This window comes from Lytechinus pictus, chromosome 16 (genome assembly GCF_037042905.1).
Source record: "Lytechinus pictus isolate F3 Inbred chromosome 16, Lp3.0, whole genome shotgun sequence".
Taxonomy (NCBI): domain Eukaryota; kingdom Metazoa; phylum Echinodermata; class Echinoidea; order Temnopleuroida; family Toxopneustidae; genus Lytechinus; species Lytechinus pictus.
This window is the reverse complement of record NC_087260.1, coordinates 4,777,183-4,794,987: the sequence shown is the minus strand read 5'-3', so window position 1 is coordinate 4,794,987 and position 17,805 is coordinate 4,777,183. Positions and strand designations below refer to the sequence as shown.

Here is a 17,805-nt window from a genome sequence, read left to right as displayed (position 1 = left end):
TTTCCTATAACAATATACATTAGAAAATTTAGAGAAAAAAAAATTGATGGACATCATTTTGTATAGGCCTATATATGACTCAATGGTCTATACCGTCATGTTGATCATGACCAAAATCTGATCATACTTGTCATAATAAATATTTGGATGACCCTAATTTATATGACACAGCTAGGCCACCGGCCACCCCATCTGAAATATTGGGGGATATCCCCCGGGATCGGCACCGATGGTACATGTATATGTATTTTTTAATATGTTTGACCACGCCGCATTCCAATTTGGACAAATAATTAAGAAATTGAATTAAATTGAATTAATTGAAATCATGATCAAGGTCAAAATAACAATTCAGTGTTCGCGTAACTACACAGGACACACGAGCTAGACGAGGGATAAACACAATGAGCAACATATATTCAGTGGTATCAAGGCCAGGGTATTCAATATATGACAGGGGGGAAAATGGCCTATACCAGTTTTTCAATTATAAGCTTGTTTGTTTTCCCTCTTTCCATCTACCTTGCATCCCCCTCTTAATATCACACTCCCCCTTTTTAAAAACTATTTTCCTATGTCTCCTTTAATTATTATTTGTTGAATTCCCCCCCCCCCCTCCATGCCTTTTTTCTCCTGATCCTCGACGTAGCCTGCTGCCTCGCTCGTAATTCGCTCTCTGAACTTAGCTCTTGAAAAAAAAAATCAGACAGAAGAGCGCATGCGCTTTTCTTATTCGTCGATTATCAACCAATCAGTGTTCTGCTTTCATTGTGATCAACGAACAAGCGCCCTTTTTGATCACATTATCAGCTGTTTTGTTTACTGATCTAAAGTAGAATTTACTGGTGGTAAGTTACATTTAGAACATTGCAAAAATACTCGATTTAATTTTGGTGATGTGTGCTAATGAAGGAAGCTGATGCGATTGAATTGTTTGTATGCTCTTCTGAATAATTGGGTGCAAGAAATTGCAATTTTCGCGATATAGGGAATACTTCGGTCCCACTCGTTGCGGTCTGTGCTGGTAAATTAAGCAGTATGAACAAAAAAAACTTTATTTTCAATCAATCAAGATACTGTTAGATAATTCGTTTTTCTGGTTTCGAAACGGAAAAAGCAAAACGAAATATTGAATGAAAATCGATTCTATTTTCGAGATTTAAAACAGAAAAATTGTAATTGTTCAATATTATCAGGCCTCTCCAAAAAAAAACTCCATCAAGCATCAATTGCCCTAGACAGCTGGCAGCCGTCTGTTTCGAGGAGTTTTTTAACTTTTTTTTTTTTTTCCCCTCGTACACAGACGGCTCGCTAGCGTGCAGCCACCATTAGGGGACTTACAATGCAAAATCCCCCCGTCGGGGCTCTTCAATTTTTGTCTTTAATGAATAAAAATTTTGAAAATTAACGCGACCAAAATGCAAATTAATATTCCCTCTTGGCATTAATTGCCAAAAAACGGAGAAAATCAAGTTAAAAGGAACAAAAACAGTGACTTACCTCGGCTGTCGCGCAAATTCACTTCCCCGTTTTATCCGATCTTAAGTACATAAACATATGGCCATTGAGTCCCCTGTACAGATCGCGCTAGAACTTCGGTCTCTGTATTTGGTGAGTGAAGCCAACGGAGTTCAGCTGAACAACCAACATAACAGAGACCGAAGCTTTTGGTCTACAATTGCCCTAGACCAAAAGCACTCTAGGCGACACCCCAATACTTACCCGTGCTAATAAACTGGGACTCCACTCATCTCACGCGCATTTGGGCCGCCCTAGCTTAGAACTAAGCTTTGTTTTACTAAAAAATAAATCTTGTAATTAAGCTTGTAACCGATTTTGCAATCGGCAACCGATTCCATTCGATTTCACCACAATCGGCAATCACTCGCTGATCTTCGATCATGCCCCTTGAAGGAAAAAATCGAAAATAAAAAATCGGCGTAGATCTGGTGACAGTGCGTGATTGTTTTTGAGGTGCTAGCTATTTAGAGGTCGCATTATTCAGGGAGAAAGACGCGGTATTATCTATGGCGATGTTTAAGATGATAGATATCTTCTCTTCCGCTTTTCTTCCAACTCATGGTGATAGCGGATGCCGCCGTGAACTTTGAAAGGTCGTATTACCGATGGAGCTCACTGCGTTACTCTCTTACATCGTTTATGATTATATACATTTTATTTTCAACCTCGTGGTGATAGCGGATGCCGCCGTGAACTTCGAAAGGTCGTATTACCGACGGAGCTCACTGCGCTACTCTCTTACCCCCTTTATAATGATATAAATCTTCTCTTCAACCTCGTGGTGATAGCGGACCCCGCCATAAACTTTTAAAGACTGTACTATTGACGGAGCTTATTGCGTTACTCTCTTACATCATTTATGATGATATACATTTTATTTTCAACCTCGTGGTGATAGCGGACCCCGCCGTGAACTTTTAAAGATCGTGCTACTGACGGAGCTCATTGCGTTACTCTCTTACATCGTTTATAATGATATAAATCTTCTCTTCAACTTCGTGGTGATAGCGGACCCCGCCATAAACTTTTAAAGACTGTACTATTGACGGAGCTTATTGCGTTGCTCTCTTACATCGTTTATGATGATATTAATTTTATTTTCAACCTCGTGGTGATAGCGGAAGCCGCCGTGAATTTTGAAAGGTCGTATTACCGACGGAGCTCACTGCGCTACTCTCTAACCCCGTTTATAATGATATAAATCTTCTCTTCAACCTCGTGGTGATAGCGGACCCCGCCATAAACTTTTAAAGACTGTACTATTGACGGAGCTTATTGCGTTACTCTCTTACATCGTTTATGATGATATACATTTTATTTTCAACCTCGTGGTGATAGCGGATGCCGCCGTGAACTTTGAAAGGTCGTACTATTGACGGAGCTCATTGCGTTACTCTCTTACATCGTTTATGATGATTTACATTTTATTTTCAACCTCGTGGTGATAGCGGACCCCGCCGTGAACTTTGAAAGGTCGTATTACCGACGGAGCTCACTGCGCTACTCTCTTACCCCCTTTATAATGATATAAATCTTCTCGTCAACCTCGTGGTGATAGCGGACCCCGCCATAAACTTTTAAAGACTGTACTATTGACGGAGCTTATTGCGTTACTCTCTTACATCGTTTATGATGATATACATTCTATTTTCAACCTCGTGGTGATAGCGGATGCCGCCGTGAACTTTGAAAGGTCGTACTATTGACGGAGCTCATTGCGTTACTCTCTTACATCGTTTATGATGATTTACATTTTATTTTCAACCTCGTGGTGATAGCGGACCCCGCCGTGAACTTTTAAAGATCGTGCTACTGACGGAGCTTATTGCGTTACTCTCTTACATCGTTTATGATGATATACATTTTATTTTCAACCTCGTGGTGATAGCGGACCCCGCCGTGAACTTTTAAAGATCGTGCTACTGACGGAGCTTATTGTGTTACTCTCTTACATCGTTTATGATGATATACATTTTATTTTCAACCTCGTGGTGATAGCGGATGCCGCCGTGAACTTTGAAAGGTCGTACTATTGACGGAGCTCATTGCGTTACTCTCTTACATCGTTTATGATGATTTACATTTTATTTTCAACCTCGTGGTGATAGCGGACCCCGCCGTGAACTTTTAAAGATCGTGCTACTGACGGAGCTTATTGCGTTACTCTCTTACATCGTTTATAATGATATAAATCTTCTCTTCAACTTCGTGGTGATAGCGGACCCCGCCATAAACTTTTAAAGACTGTACTATTGACGGAGCTTATTGCGTTGCTCTCTTACATCGTTTATGATGATATTAATTTTATTTTCAACCTCGTGGTGATAGCGGAAGCCGCCGTGAATTTTGAAAGGTCGTATTACCGACGGAGCTCACTGCGCTACTCTCTAACCCCGTTTATAATGATATAAATCTTCTCTTCAACCTCGTGGTGATAGCGGACCCCGCCATAAACTTTTAAAGACTGTACTATTGACGGAGCTTATTGCGTTACTCTCTTACATCATTTATGATGATATACATTTTATTTTCAACCTCGTGGTGATAGCGGACCCCGCCGTGAACTTTTAAAGATCGTGCTACTGACGGAGCTCATTGCGTTACTCTCTTACATCGTTTATAATGATATAAATCTTCTCTTCAACTTCGTGGTGATAGCGGACCCCGCCATAAACTTTTAAAGACTGTACTATTGACGGAGCTTATTGCGTTGCTCTCTTACATCGTTTATGATGATATTAATTTTATTTTCAACCTCGTGGTGATAGCGGAAGCCGCCGTGAATTTTGAAAGGTCGTATTACCGACGGAGCTCACTGCGCTACTCTCTAACCCCGTTTATAATGATATAAATCTTCTCTTCAACCTCGTGGTGATAGCGGACCCCGCCATAAACCTTTAAAGACTGTACTATTGACGGAGCTTATTGCGTTACTCTCTTACATCGTTTATGATGATATACATTTTATTTTCAACCTCGTGGTGATAGCGGATGCCGCCGTGAACTTTGAAAGGTCGTACTATTGACGGAGCTCATTGCGTTACTCTCTTACATCGTTTATGATGATTTACATTTTATTTTCAACCTCGTGGTGATAGCGGACCCCGCCGTGAACTTTGAAAGGTCGTATTACCGACGGAGCTCACTGCGCTACTCTCTTACCCCCTTTATAATGATATAAATCTTCTCGTCAACCTCGTGGTGATAGCGGACCCCGCCATAAACTTTTAAAGACTGTACTATTGACGGAGCTTATTGCGTTACTCTCTTACATCGTTTATGATGATATACATTCTATTTTCAACCTCGTGGTGATAGCGGATGCCGCCGTGAACTTTGAAAGGTCGTACTATTGACGGAGCTCATTGCGTTACTCTCTTACATCGTTTATGATGATTTACATTTTATTTTCAACCTCGTGGTGATAGCGGACCCCGCCGTGAACTTTTAAAGATCGTGCTACTGACGGAGCTTATTGCGTTACTCTCTTACATCGTTTATGATGATATACATTTTATTTTCAACCTCGTGGTGATAGCGGACCCCGCCGTGAACTTTTAAAGATCGTGCTACTGACGGAGCTTATTGTGTTACTCTCTTACATCGTTTATGATGATATACATTTTATTTTCAACCTCGTGGTGATAGCGGATGCCGCCGTGAACTTTGAAAGGTCGTACTATTGACGGAGCTCATTGCGTTACTCTCTTACATCGTTTATGATGATTTACATTTTATTTTCAACCTCGTGGTGATAGCGGACCCCGCCGTGAACTTTTAAAGATCGTGCTACTGACGGAGCTTATTGCGTTACTCTCTTACATCGTTTATGATGATATACATTTTATTTTCAACCTCGTGGTGATAGCGGATGCCGCCGTGAACTTTGAAAGGTCGTATTACCGACGGAGCTCACTGCGTTACTCTCTTACATCGTTTATGATGATATACATTTTATTTTCAACCTCGTGGTGATAGCGGATGCCGCCGTGAACTTTGAAAGGTCGTATTACCGACGGAGCTCACTGCGCTACTCTCTTACCCCCTTTATAATGATATAAATCTTCTCGTCAACCTCGTGGTGATAGCGGACCCCGCCGTGAACTTCAAATTGATTTGAAAACGCTAGCTACCCAAAACATTTTAATAACATATTTCAAATCATCGTGCGTGCTTGCGTCTTCTACTTCATTTTAATTGCACTTGCGACTTTAAGATGATGCGTCGTAAGAGATCATTCCAATAATTCTAAATCGCTAGCACCTAAAAATACTTCTAAAAGATGTCCCGCCGATCGTTCATTAACCTGTGATCTATGAGAAATATTTTCATTTTATTTTCCTTTGCGCCTTTGCTCGGAAGATGCGTCTTTCGTTTATCTTTCTAATAAAAATCACTCGGTTTATTTTAAAGCTATAACACCTCAAAACCCCTGGCTTTAAAACATGTTCCAAACGATCGCGCATGTTGGCGACTTCCATTCCAATGCATTCGTCTTTGTGACTTTGTCAGGAAGATGCGCGCGACCGCGAACAACATTTTGATGTATTCCTTTGTTTTTAAACATCGCCGATTCGATTTTCGATTCGATTTCGATTTTAGAAGCTTAACTGCCGATCCGATTTTCGATCTGATTTTTGATCCGATTTACAACATTACTTGTAATGATTCAATAAATGTTACTTAATAAATTAGTACTGTTAAATCGGACTCACCGGTTCTTTTCTTGAATTTTCTGGCAATTTCCCACGCTTCTGGCTTCAATTCTGCGGCTGTTCCTGTCGCGGTAGACAGCTACATATGCAACTTTATTTATAAATAGAGCGCCCCTTACGATAGTTGTTAAGAACGCGGCCAAATTGTTCGGTTTTTTGCACTGTGTCCAAGGCGTTTTTATTTTGTTTGATTTTTTATTTTTAATAAATATTTTGTTAAATAGCGATTTTTACGTCAAATATTAAATTCATATCACAAAATATTTTTAATTGTAGAAATATATATAATATCATGCAATTATTCATTCTATATATATTTTATGATAAAATTTATAATTGTTGCGGTCTTTAAAAAAGGATAGTCGATTGATCAGGTGATGACCACACGTATCACGTGATCTGAAAATCAGCTTCATACCGCTTTGATCGCACTCGACGGTGACCGGACTGACTGCCAAAAAAAGATCGAAAAATGACTCAAAATTAAATGTAAGTTTCCCTTTATTTTATTAAATTCAAATTAGGAATAGGAATATATTTAATGGGCAATCTTTTAATAAATGATAAACAAACGAGGACAAAACTCATATTTTGGGAGTAATATCATACTTGGGTGCAGGAAACAGTACGTTTAGAAGTTCTAACCTGTTTTTAACGCATTGTCGCCTATGAGGTCCATACATGTTAATGTTTGGACCTCATTGGTACTAGGAGTGACCAAAAGCTTCAGTCTCTGTATTTTGGTTGTTCCGCTGAACTACGTTGGCTCCACTCACCATACATAGACTGAAGGGGATGGGGCCCCGTACCTACAGCCAACGTATAGTGAACTAGCGTTTTATAGATCGCGATTTAAAACTGTTTTTTAAGCAAAATTGAAAGTTTCATGGTTTCCATTATCAGGGAAATATAAATAACTTAAGTAATTGCATACCTTGGGCGGGAGTTATTGAAAAAAAATCCTCTGGATGATTGAGAAATCTGTCATCTAAGACATTTTCACCTGACCTGACGGTTTTTCTTGCAAGTTGCCATCTTGAATGACGTCATTATCGTTATTAACTTAATGTCTCGAATCGATATATCGCGATTATAACTAGTACTAGTACTAGTATAAGTAGTATCGTTTATCTTCGGTTTCGTTCGCATATGGAGCAGATCGTATAATATCGAAAGCAATATCGATATCACATTCGTGATTGTTGACGTTCGTTTGTAAATATTTTATAGTTTGGCTGCCATTTTGACCATTTTTATCGTGTTCAACCCAATTAAACATCGGTAAAGTATATTTTGCATGCCTTTTTCATCTATATCGTTTAAAGTATTCAAACATTGACATATCAAGTTTTAAAAGTTTGTTGTTTATACATCCTTAGATTGTATATTCGATGTGTAAAATTACATCAAACTTTGGACTGTGAATTGACAAAAGGGAGGGAATGAGAACACATGCGAGCCCACACGTACACCCTACCGTCGGTAAATGGGGATTACAGTAAAATGTCAGAAATTGTTGAATAAATCCCCAGAAACGACGGTTATTCCTGTCTACAATTGCCCTAACTTAAGCCCCTAGCCCTAGGCCTAGCTGTCGGGCAAGTGATAAAAAAATTTGCTTGCCCGATTTTTTTCAAAAATTATTTTGCTCTTTATTATTCTTTTCTGTCTTGGCTGAACTTGATTTAGCCTACTGCCGCTGCCCTGGCTTGGCATTTCTTTTTCTTGACTCTTGTTCAAGTTGTTCTGGCCGCCGATCACGACGACAAAAGTTGCCTATTTTAGTCTTACGACTCATTGTTTATTTGGTTTGAAGTTGAAGCCGAGTCCTGGCCAGGGTGACCAGATTTCACAAAATGAAATACGGAACAATCGACAAAAAAAAAGCTCAAGAAAGAAGGCTAAACAGTGTTAGACTTGTGAAAAAAGTACAGAATTGGAAATGGAAGGGAGGGTGAACTAAAGAATGAAGGAGAGAAAGAAAAGTGATGAATTGAGAAGAACGAAAGAAAAATGAAGGAAATAATAAAAATATAAGAAAGTTCTAATAAAAGAAGGATGAGAGAATAAAAATAGATAAAAAGGTTTCTGTCATTCTTTGAATTGAATATAGAAAGAAAAAAAGAAAAGGGAAGTAGAATAAATGTGTGAAAGTCAAAACAAAGAAGAGAAAGACAAAAAGAAAGTAAGAAAAAAGGAGGAGGAAAGAAAGAATGAAGGAAAGAAAATTTTCCTTCATTCTTGGAAAGAAAGAAACAAAGAAAGAAGAAAACAGGAAGGAAGGAAGAAAGCTAGGAAAGAAAGTATAAGGGAAAAGAATAAGGACAAAATGAAATAAATAATGAAAGAAAGAAAGGAGGAAAGAGAGGGAGGAAAGAATGAAGGGAGGCCAGAATGAAAAAAAGAGAAAATAATGGAAGGAAAAAATTAGTGGAAGGGAGAAGGAATGAAGGAAAAAAAAAAAAGGAAATGTAATAGGCTAAAGAAGGCAAGTAAGAGAAAGAAGGAAAGAAAGAAAATGAACAGAGAGAGAGAGAGAAAGGATCAGGAAATAAAAATAGATATGTAACAAAAAAGGGCAAGAAGGAAAAATTAAGATAGAAGGATAGAAAAGAACGAAAGAGGAAAAAGTTCAAACTTCAAGCAAATAAAAACAATCCAATCATATAACAAAAATCCTTATAATATTTGGTGTTTTTTTAATATATTTTTGAAATAAAAAAAAACTAAAATGTTTTAGAAATGAATAAAATACGGGACATCTGGTCCTGGCCGAGTCAGTCCGAAGCTTGCATGCATTCAGCGCGATCTAGCTCGAGACTCGGCTGGCTCGATCGCGATCGCTCGTGTACGTCCGTACATGCGCTCAGAGGGCGAGAGAGGGGTTTCCCCAGCAGCAGCTAGCTCCTTCGTCGATTAGTAGCGCATGCGCACATTGTAGTTTAGAAAGTAAGATGGCAGCCTCCATCGAACGGGACCGCTGGCGATAAATTGTCGCCTTTTGTCGGTAAATTGGCGCTGATTTGACATGTTTCCACTGTTTTTTGACTGGTATGACATTGTATGAGAGATAATTGGCCGATAATTCCAATTTATCAAAAAATTATTAAACTTTACTGTCAATTTATCTTTTCATTTTCAAAACAACCACTTGCCCGATCGGGCAATTGACTTTGAGAAATGCTTGCCCGCACGTCATTTTCACTTGCCCCGGGCAAGCGGGTTTGTCGCACCCTGATTATGATTCAAGAAAAATAAAAAAATGAACAGTCAGTGTCAGTGATGAAAATTGAATGTCATGAATGTGTAAAAAATTAAATACAGGAAAACAGTCTGAAATTGAAGTGAGAAAAAAACGTTTATTTTTCCGTTTTACTCTACATATTTCAAATTTTGGTTTTTCCTTTGAAAAAAACCAAATTGAATTGAATTTTTTGTTTCCTTTTTCTCTTTGGTGTTCACATAACAGAAAATCGAATCAAAATAATTGATCATTGTTTCCTTTTTCTGTTATGTGTTCATGAAAGTTTTTAGGCACCAATTTCCCAGGGTTAAGGAAAATATGTGCATTTGAAAAGCATATTAATAAAAGGGTGTTTATGATTAACCAGCAGGGGTAAGAAGAAAACACACACCAAAAGTTGCTAAAATGTCAGATTTTGCATCTTTAAATCCGTGAAATGGGCATCCATTTTCCATTAGAATCTATTCCTTAAAAATATTGTAATTTTGTTGAAAACTATTAAGAAAAATTTCTTTTTATAAAAGGTTTTATTTTTCGCCCACCACTTGGCATTGATTAGGACCTACATGTAGACATGTAGATAAACGGCTAGCAAAATAAATAGACGTTTATGCTTTTAATGGTCATTTGAACAGCGTTTAAATGTTTTGACTCACTCAGCCCTAGTTACAGTAGGTAGATTCTAGATCTAGGTAGGACAAGTGACAAAAAAAAACAAAAAACGAAACAGCATTTCTACTAAAAAGCATTAGGCCAATGAAACTCGATGTTGAGTTTCCCATCCCATTTTTTCCAGCTCATAATGAGGAACCGATTTCATTATTCATTATTTTCTAGAAGATGAAAGTTTGACCTTTTGTAACCTTTTAACACACTTTTATTTGTTAATTTGGACATTTTCTGCAATACACTCAATAAATATGTAATATCTCAACATATACACTGTTTATATCTTCATTTGAGTTATGTGTGAAAAGGAGTGGATTGTATTGCTGTTTCATACTGTAATTGTAGATCTAAGGTGGCTTGGTAGTGGTAGGGGATACGTCACATATCAACACATAACACTGATTCTTTGCTTGGATGTCCCTTTAATTTTCCTTCTCACTGAGAGCCTCCCTACCTTATTGACATGGACTGGACACACCGCAATGAGAGATCGGAGCGGGGTATAAATACACAAAGTATATAGTAAATGAATTTATAAATTAAATTTTTGGCATTTTGTAAAATATTGTTAAGTATACTAGTACAATAAATGAAATGGGAAATTTAAATCAGACAAACATGGATCTAAACATTAATAAATCCATTTAATACACCATGGTCATTTTTGCATTCTCATCTACATGTACATGATCTAAGTTTTCCATCGCGAGGATCGCCCTAAAAATGTCAAAAAGTTTCTATCTGACCGATGTTAGTGATCGTGTATGGTAACAGCGTGTTGCCATTTTGATGATTTTGAATAGTCACTGACAAGAACATCGTCATTTTTTCGTCAAATATTAAAAATCCTAGGCCCTTGGCCTTGCTCGGCGATGAGATCATATTGAGATTCTGCCTGCACCGTACACGTACTGTACATGTACGTACATGTGTACTATCGCTGTTGCGTGCGTGATTTGTTCAAAACACTGACCAAAGTAAATCTTTGTGCATACTTGCTGGAGCGCGGCGCGGGCGCATTGTTGCATGGCCATGGCTGGGTTGATTCTACGAGTTTGACTAACGTTATGGTTGAGCATGCAGCATCATTCCATTCACAAGAAAAAAAGAAAAGATTTACAGGTATTTACAAGATACCGGGTATACAAGTAATTGTGCGAGTGAAAAGCTTATATAAATGTTTTATATCAGTTTTGAATCTAGATCTATGTCAAAATAGTAAAATAATAAATTATTTTAAGAATTTGATTTTCAAACGCGGGCCAAATTTCATAACGCGGACGGGCGACGGAAAACTCAACATCGAGTTTCAGCGGCCTTACCTTGATGTATTCTTTATTAGCATTATTATCACAGACATTGCTCGAAACTTACCTCAAAATTTCCTAAATAGTGAAAGATACTCCACAAAATGTGCTGGAAAATGCATATTGGTCCATCCCTATATGCTATACTGTGTGGGCTAGTGGCTAAAAATAGGCATTTCAAAGTCTTTAAATGCTGACCTAGACTGTGTGAGCCTCTGAGTGGGGCAGTGGAAACATGTCACATCAATAGATAATCAACTTGGCTGCCAGAAAATGTGAAGAAATCACTAAGTTGGTCTACATTGTTCACTCAAAATATAGAAAGAATATTCGAGGCCAACTAACCAACGGTATTGACATTTTGGACACATGTCTACAGCACAAATCTAGTGCCATTTTCTGGCCTACCCTAGTAATAGTATTGTGTTCAAATAATTCCTTGAGACACTGTAGAATCAGTCAGTTTATTTATTGACTCAGTGCTTATTTTTTCCTTATCTATATTCACCAGGACTGCAACAAGATGCCAGTGTTAGCGGAACCAGAGCAAGGCAAGGCTGAGGGTGAAGCAGAAAGCCAGCCCATGGACACCAATGAGTCCATACCTCAGGAACCCTCGACTCCCACAGCACAACCCAGGCTCCTGATCACGCAGATTGTGACTGAAAACTTCAAGTCTTACGCAGGCAAAGTAGTCCTCGGCCCGTTCCATAAGGTAAGTTGGTGTAGAACATGAAGCAGTCTTGGATTGTCCCTATGTCGAACGTTTCCATCTAAAATTTTGTTGGGGACAAGGCCAGAATTAGAATCCGGTTGCAGAGAATGTCCATTTTGATAGCACAAGTTTCACATGTGACAGAATTGTTATTGATTTTCAGCTCTATTGAAAACTACTGTACCAGGATTTATAGTTGTGAATATGTATGTACTAAATTTCTGCCCTGCTTACCTGAAAAGAGAATAAAGGAGTAAGAGAGAGAGAGAGGGAGAAAGAGTTCAATCCAAGTTTGATATTATTCCAGAGAATAATTTTTCTTCTCGAATTGGATTAGCATTTCTGGTTGTGAGAGATTTCAACTATGTTCTGGTTCTTTTTAGTCATATATACCAGAAAATAATTCAGAAATTTTGTGGAGTAATCCTAAAAAAATGTGGAGTAATTTGTGATGTGCTACCAGGAAAATTATTCCACGGCTGTATTTATATGCAGAGTTTCTCTTGCATTATTGGGCCGAATGGAAGTGGAAAGTCTAATGTCATCGATTCCATGCTGTTCGTCTTTGGCTACCGTGCTTCAAAGATTCGATCCAAGAAACTGTCAGTTCTCATCCATAAGTCGGAGGATCACAAGGACCTGAAGAGCTGCACCGTAGCTGTCCACTTTCAGAAGATCATTGATACAGGGGTGAGTAAGAGGTTTTTTTAGGAAACTTATGAAAATTATGTTGGTTTAACTCCGGCATACAATGCATAATCTATTGTGATAATCTGATATTAAAGAAATTGTAGTAGCATTTGATATGAATATTCCTACCTATAAAACCTTATTAAAAAGATACCGATCAAAGTTCCGAATAGTGATATACACTGTATGATCTAATTGAAATTCTTGCATTCCTGTCGAAAAGATAATGAAAGCATATTCAATTCCAAATTGTAATGACGTTATCATCAACTGCAACTTAAAGATGATTTGAATACTACTCAGGTCAGAAGGCTTGCATCAAAAGAGAATTTGAATTTTAGTATTCCTCGCATTTACACATATATGCCAAACTTCAACTGGAATAATTTTACTTCTTGAAACTTTCATATTTTATGAAAAATTCATTTCTTTGTAAATCGTACCGTAGTTGAATCGTGTAGGGTGAGCAACTTTACGAATGACTGGTGATCCTTTCTTGAGAAAAGTTATAAATGCGCACCAAATAATCATGGGTGTGAATTTAGCTCATGAGAAATGACTCGGTCATTCGTAAAGTCGCTTGTAACTTTGGAACTGCTTTGTGAAACGCCCCTCGATGTATTTCCCTATATTGAATAGGCCGGGGTCGATGAGTACGAAGTGGTACCCAACAGTCAGTTTGTGGTGTCAAGGACAGCGCACAAGGACAACAGCAGCAGCTACTACCTGGACGGAAAGAAGGTCAACTTCAAAGAATGCACGGCTCTCCTCAGGCAAGCTGGAGTAGACCTCGATCACAATAGGTTCCTCATCCTACAGGTCAGTAGCGTAATAAGCCAAACATTTTAAGGGGGCCAGAAATGGTGTATGGGGCAAAATTTCTTTAACAGCTGCGAGTGAGTCTAAATTTTGACCTTTTTATCACAAAATCTAATTTTGTTATCAATAGAGTTTGAAATAATATGTAGAAAAATAATATTATATTTCAGCTCTTTCCTTGCCAATTCCTTTCTCCCTGTTTTCTTGGTCGTGAAAATTTTTGGGGGTCCATGGCCTTCCAAGCTCCCCCCCCCCATTCATTTGTGTGCCAGTGCTATGACCTAACACTGCATGGGGGGGGGGGGGGGGCAAAGCTACATTAGCATAGCAAATACATGAGGATGATGGGCAATTTTGCCCCTATGCCAGCTCAAATCGCCCCTAAAATGCCATAAATTGCATGCTGTGGGGTAACCATCCAACAATATTCAGGAATAAGAAATTTCAGCTCTGAGTGTAATGAGAAATTAATTTTCTACATTTGGTAGAATAATGGTATTTACATTTACTGCACAATTTGCTTACTGGTTGCATAAAACATATGCCCTGAAAGTGAAAGAAATAGCCCTCAAGATTCAGCAATCACCCTCGATGTGAAGGGAAAAAATGGTCCTGTAGAAATAACACTACCTACCTTGAGTTAGTCTATATACTCACTTGTATCATCTGCAGAAAAATGCACAAAAATCGTAAAATGATAATCTCATCCAAAATTAATTTCAGATGTAAATGATTACCCAAGACCTTTTATACCTTTCAACTGTCTTCCATTTAGGGAGAGAAAAATAACAATTTTTTTCACCCTTGGTGATCCTGTGTGTTCTTATTTTGTACAAGACTTTTGGGGAATTTTCGGAACAAATTTCTGTGGTCCCAAGAGATTGACTGAGCAGATAGAGTTGCCTGTATTCTTAAAGGGGAAACCAACCCAAATAAAAACTTGTTTTTAGAGGAAAAAGAAAAATCAGACAAGTTGATAGGTGAAAGTTTGAAAACTATCAGACAAACAATTAGAAAGTTATGAATTTTAAAAAGTTGTAAATATTGGTAATCACTTTACCCATGGAGACTTCAAATTGGTTGCATATGTCATAGTGATGTAAGGCAAGGACTACTCTACCATGTACTCCAATAAATAAAATGGCTAAAATGTCATTTTTTCAAAAGTTTTACTTCAAATTATTATTTTTTTCATGAGGACATAAAACAGTATACTACCTGGGCTATATGAAGATTACCGCCCCAGGGGAATGGAGAAAATCACAAATCCCTGATAATTGGGTACACAGCCTGTGAGAAAGTTGTCCTTGCCCCTTGTACATGTAATATTTTACTTACACAGTTGCCAATTTGAAATCTACATAGTCTTAGGGATAACCGGATCTCTATTTTAAAGCAGCCATAACTTTCTTATTGCTTGTCCGATATCTTTCAAACTTTCACCATTCTGTTTAAATTTATTTTTCTCCTTTTCAACACAACATTCTTGACCATGGCCGGATTCCCCTTTAAATGCAATAAGATTGAAAGTCTTTCCATTGTTGACGAACTCTCTGTTTGTAGGGAGAGGTCGAGCAGATAGCCATGATGAAACCCAAAGCCCAGACAGAACATGAGGAAGGCATGCTAGAATACCTTGAGGACATCATCGGAAGCAACCAGTTCAAGGAATCCATCGAGGAGCTCGCAAAGAAAGTAGAAGAACTCAATGAGGAAAGGGGCGAAAAGGTAAGCTATTATTGTAAAGCGGTGAATTGAGCTAAAGCAGGGGTAAAAATTGTTGCACTTTGAATCCTCTAGAAAATGGGCTATATAAATCCAGCTATTGACGTTTTCATTTTCAAGATTCTCTTACTTGTATGTCACTGAATTTCCATAACTTGAAAGCTCACCATGATTGTTTTCACCAACTCCACAACAGCTCCCCATTGCAGGAGTGGCACATTCAAATGCAAAGTATCAAGCAAAACTTGATTCTAAAACCAAATTAGAAGTGCACATTGGGGACTTCCATTTGATTTTGTGAGTTGCAGTTAAAACTCAACCCTGTCTGCAACAGGCCAAAGAGTTTCTTAAATAGTTTTTAATCCTCGTAGTGACCAATTTAACCTGGCGTAGTGGTTCAGGACTAGAATCCCCATCTCGTGAACTGGAACTCGGGTCAAGGGTTCAATTCTCAGCCAAACTATTTCAAAGACTCTTAGAAATGGAAACTTCTGCCTTCTAGCTTGGCACTCAGCATATAAATGGAAGGGTAATGTTAACTTTATAATGTTATGCAGGACCCTCTGGTAGAGCAGTTTTTATAACTGAACTGGCTATGTGGCTTTTTATTGAGTATTGCACAATGTCTACTTAGCTTGTTGTACACGAGCAAATGGGAGGCTTAATGTCAAACAGTCGTACCGTTGCACATGTACCGGCCATAATGTACCGTTGCACGGGTCAGGAAAAGGTGAAGTCACTATAAAAATTATGATTCACCGCATTGCATGTGCTTGTAAATGCAGTTGCAATACGCATAGGGCTTTCTGGCTAAATGTGCATTGCTTCTGTAGATCTAATGTGCGTTTGAGGGATTTTCCTTTTGCTTTCATTGAAAAAAAATCGATTATTTGTATTTTTGCCAATTTCCGAGGCGTTGTACAACACAAATAGCGAATATTCTTATTCGTGCAATGGTGCAACATTTCACATTTGGTGAAAGAAAGAGACGTTCTATTCAATAAAGCATCTTTATTTTGCCTTATGCGAAAATCTCGCACCATGGCACTCATGCCTATTCACTATTTGTGTACCATCTTGATTTATAACTGACCAGTTAACCCGTGTCAAGGCAGTGGAATCAGAGATGGAAGAGTTGGAGAAACCAATGAAAGAAGCCCAGGAATTCCTCAAGACTGAGAATGAGGTGACCAAGAAAAAGAACAAACTCTACCAGAAGTACATGTAAGTTTGACATGTCACAGCTTTATAGCCTCCTTCCCTTGTTCTAACTCTGTGCTTTACATTACGGGAAGCTGAAAATGTCATGATTTTGTTCACATTGTATGTTTCTCATGATAACTGCACCTTCCCCCATGATTTAATGATGAAAGATGAAAGAACAGTTTAGCTATGATTCCCAGAAAGTTATGAATTTTGTTCTCGCCTGAACGAAGTTCGGCAGAAACCTAATAATTAGTTTTCCTGTTGGTTTGGTGGTCTGTTAGTCTGTTGGTCAAAAGATATGGGGCCCGTTTCGTAAAGGACTTACAACCGTTGTAACTTTGCCATTATGGCAACTACCATGGAAACAGGGCTCAGCAGCCAATCATAAATCAAGGTTTCCGTGGTAGTTGCCATAATGGCAAAGTTGCAACAGTTGAAAGTCCTCTATGAAATGGGCCCATGACGTCATGTCCGTCATTGTATGATGTTTTTGTTCATCTTGCCCTAATTTCTTTATTTCTGCATCATAGAGTACATAAACAAAAACACCAGAGTTCAGAATACGGGCTATGGTAAATTTGTTTCAGTATTCTACCAGTTCTGTCCCAGCATTGCATGGTATTTCTGAATCTGAAGATGCCTTTGTATGCACACTGTGTGTGGAGCTATGACTGCAGTGTGCCAAACGATTCCTATTCAATTTTTTCTACAGAGGCTGTTATAAATCCTTGAATGCATAGAAAACCAGCAAATGTTTGGAATTTTAGAGTTATATTCCTTTTAATTTCATAATAATGTGAACACATTTTAAAAATTGAGGCACAGGAAATGCTATTTCTTTGCATGATTCATCAAGTTGGTAGCTTTAGGACCCCTTCATTGGGCGGCAAAATCAAGAGGTGTTCGGAAAACACAGCAGGATTTTTGTTATAGTGATCTTTGCAATATTTTCTGCTTGGTCAATGATCTTTAGAATATTTATCACAATTCACAAATTAGGGTAAGACAATCCGTTCAAATATTAAATTGTCATAGCATTTATCATTTGTAAAAGTGCGTAGCTTTAGGTCCCACCATCATACAATTGTTAATCTTGGGAAAGATTTTGGGAAAGATTTGACTCTTTTGCATAGATAGCAAGTACAAGTACATAATATATTTTTTTGGTTTTATATTTATTCATCATTTTTACAT

At 38.1% G+C, this 17,805-nt stretch overlaps 1 protein-coding gene across 1 annotated transcript in view; it reads left to right on the top strand.

Moving 5' to 3' along the window:
• The first annotated feature begins 11,941 nt into the window (after nucleotides 1–11,941).
• LOC129278977 (structural maintenance of chromosomes protein 4-like) overlaps nucleotides 11,942–17,805 on the top strand; it is a 30,337-nt gene continuing 24,473 nt past the window's right edge. Inside the window, exons 1-5 of the mRNA XM_064111556.1 lie at nucleotides 11,942–12,171; nucleotides 12,667–12,861; nucleotides 13,501–13,680; nucleotides 15,244–15,408; nucleotides 16,502–16,629. Coding sequence (XP_063967626.1) covers nucleotides 11,980–12,171; nucleotides 12,667–12,861; nucleotides 13,501–13,680; nucleotides 15,244–15,408; nucleotides 16,502–16,629 — 860 coding nt within the window. The 5' untranslated portion in view covers nucleotides 11,942–11,979. The remainder of the gene's footprint in view (nucleotides 12,172–12,666; nucleotides 12,862–13,500; nucleotides 13,681–15,243; nucleotides 15,409–16,501; nucleotides 16,630–17,805) is intronic.